Here is a 3,164-nt window from a genome sequence, read left to right as displayed (position 1 = left end):
AGCACCACAACTCAAAAGCATCAACTCTTCTTCGGTCTTCCTTATTCATTGTCCAGCTCTCACATGCATACCAGGCGATTGGAAATATCATGACTTGTGTCAGGCGCACCTTAGTCCTCGAGGAGATACATCTAGATTTGGGTTTATTTCATTTTCTTATGCTTGAGCATAGGTGGGCCATTTTGCTATAAAAACATACGTCATCTTTTTCAAAGGAATTTTTCCTTTAATTATTTCTTTCCCCCCATTATTTCTGGTTTTTCCTTGTGGAACTTTTGCTAGACCATGGTCAGATCCCTCTATTGTCTTGGCTTATAAATTTTATTTCACATTTTCATGTCTGCTTTTTTGATTCTGTAACTCTCCTGTGATATATCCTCCTCCATCTATATCTTTACTTCAACAGTTTTTACTATTATTATAGAAATTTTAAACACGAATGGAAGCAGGATACTTCAAAGTGCTGTGCTCCAGTCATTCACCTTTTCTCAGTTCCTAGCACGTAGCCAGGCTTATGTTATTTTATCTGTGCTCCCTTCCATCCGTCCCCACCTTTACTCGAGTTTATTTTAAAGCAATCAGACATGACATACAATTTCATAAGTACTTCAGTATGTACCTCCGAAAAAGTAAATATTTTTTATGATATACCCGCAATACTTTGTTATATATCATCAGTTCAGCAATCTTTTTTTTTTTTTTTTTAAATCCCAAACAACTTTTTCTTATTCTTCAATTGTTCTTTTTTAATAGTGGCTTTTTTCTTGATGTTGCAGTATCATCTCACGTATCTCTGGAGATTCTTTCTAGGATTTATTTCGTAAGAGTCCAAAGCAGACAAACAAAAAAGGCAACTTTGGGGGAAAAAACAGGGATTCTGTGGAGAGAAGGAAAGTCTAAAGTAAGAAAAAAGCTATCAATATCCTACTGGAGACAAAAGAAAATACTGTATCCCTGAGACAAGGAAGCAGAAGTCTGTTGAAAAAAATTTTATTTTAGAAAACAAAAATGAGCTCTTGAAAATTAAAATTATTAAAAGTGTGATAGCAAAAGAAATAGAAGAAAAAGCTGAGATAATCACCTAGAAATAGAGTGAAGAACAGGAAATAGAAAATTGAAAAGAAGAGGAAGAGTAGAGGACTGTTCCAGGAGGTACAGTATCAGATTAGTGACAATTTTAGGGAGAGAGAATGTAGATTTGAAGAACATCTCCCAAAACTTGAGAGACCCACATTTCCAGATAGAAGGGGCCCATGGTACATGAAAATAGCACACCTCAAGGCATATCATGTAAAATTTCAGAACATTACGTACACAATTGAAACAAAAAGATAGTACTTATAAAGGTCTGGAATCAGATTGGAACTGGACTTCTCACCAGTAACACTGGAAGCTAGAAGGTATTGGAATAATGCCTCACAGTTCTGAGAGAAAATTCTTTCCAATCTAGATTCTAAACCCAGACAAATTATCAAATCAATAGAAGTAAAAGCCATTTTCAGGAATGCAAGATTTCAGAAAATTCATCTCCCATGTGCTGTTTTTCTGAAAACCACAGGGGAATATACTTTACCAAAAGAGAGGAAGTAACGAAATACTGTGAGGAAGTGGAAGTTAGGAAATTGCAAATTTTCTAAAATGACAGCTCCATTCCTGGAATGGAGAGCAGCTAGACCGAATGGAGCAGGGAGAAGGCTTCAGCAGAGATTGATTCTGGAAGGAATTTAGAGACTGTGTGAACTCAGATTCTAGAAGGCTTGTTGTTGTTGTTATGTGCTGTTGAGTCGGACTCAACTCACAGTGACCCCTCCTTGGGTTTCCGAGGCAGTATCACTACGGAAGCAGATTGCCCAACCTTCCTTCCGAGGAGTGGCTGGTGGGTTTGAACCGCCAGCCTTCTGGTTAGCAGGCAAGTGTCTTAGGCACTGTGCTACCAGAGCTCTTTCTAGAAGGCTTAGACCATTGAATGAGAGTGCCAGGTAAAATAATGTTAAGTACTGAAAAAACAAAGTACAGAAAAATAGAATGATTAACTTCAGGGAAACAGAGTTATGCAGAAAAAGAAAAGTAACCACGATATGGTATTAATGCATAGCTCAGCTATGAATACCATTTATGAAGTTGTAACATTATCAACGCTGCATATTCATTGAACCAAAGTTACGCTCTGTATTGGGAAGAAGGAGGAAGGGCAGAAGTATAAAGGAGAGATGAACACACACTTCCCACAGAGTCAGTAGGTAACCTCTCAAACTGGAAACTCAGTCAGAAGAGAGAGATAGCAGTGTGTAAGAGAGCAAGGTAAACAGGAAGATGATCAGTTGAAAGAATGAAAAGTACCTGCCTCTGTAGAACAAGAAGTGCAGGATGAGAGTTGAGCTGGGACTGTACTGTTGTGACAAGCCTCCACGATTTGTGTGCATTTATAGGTCAGATAAATGTAAAAGAAAAGCTGTTTGATATTTCTAAAATGGTTTCTTTCTGTGAAAAAGAATTGTAGCAGTTAACAGTGTTCATTGGATTCCATTTTCAGTGTTAGCTTTCTGTTCTGCCTTGGCTGCTTTCTGTTTTAGGGGAAGGTATTTGGGGTGGTAGCCTAGTGCCTAAGGCACTTGATTGCTAACCAGAAGGCTGGTGGTTCAAACGCACCAGCCACTCCTCAGAGGAAGATGGGGCAATCTACTTTCATAGTGATACTGCCTCGGAAACCCAAGGAGGGGTCGCTAGGAGTCAGGTTTGACTCGATGACACATAACAACAAACAGCATTTGGGGTAGAGGTGGGTTACCATTTTTAGGCTCAGATCTAGGTGCTTATTTGGCTCCTTTCATAATTTTATAATGTGAAAAGTGACTTTACTAACTGAGGTCTTGCAAATGTTTTCTAGGTGTGGCTTTAGCTGTTATTCTCAGTGGTGCCCGCCATATTTGTGACACTGTTTTCCTGGAAGCTGCAAAGGTAAGTAAATACTTTTTAAATATTGTTTGATTGCCTTACAAAGAATGGATCATAAAGATGAACAGCTCTTAAAAGCAGAGAGAGGGAGCATGAATCAACTCTGCCTTACAAGTGAGAAGAAAGATATTAGTCGATAGCTTTTTGGATTTGCCCATCTACTTTTATAGGAAATTAACTCCTTAAATCATGATTTTTCAAAATTTTTA

The 3,164-nt window shown here is 38.2% G+C and overlaps 1 protein-coding gene across 1 annotated transcript in view; it reads left to right on the top strand.

Moving 5' to 3' along the window:
* The window catches only part of ME2 (malic enzyme 2), a 68,875-nt gene that overhangs the window by 59,480 nt on the left and 6,231 nt on the right, over positions 1–3,164 (top strand). Inside the window, exon 13 of the mRNA XM_007943850.2 lies at positions 2,888–2,962. Within this exon, the coding sequence (XP_007942041.1) occupies positions 2,888–2,962 (75 nt within the window). The remainder of the gene's footprint in view (positions 1–2,887; positions 2,963–3,164) is intronic.

This window comes from Orycteropus afer, unplaced genomic scaffold (genome assembly GCF_000298275.1).
Source record: "Orycteropus afer afer isolate SDZICR_OR568_19922 unplaced genomic scaffold, OryAfe1.0 scaffold00113, whole genome shotgun sequence".
In the NCBI taxonomy this organism is placed as follows: Eukaryota; Metazoa; Chordata; class Mammalia; order Tubulidentata; family Orycteropodidae; genus Orycteropus; species Orycteropus afer.
Note: the sequence above shows the minus strand (reverse complement) of the source record. Positions and strands in the feature narration are given on the sequence as shown.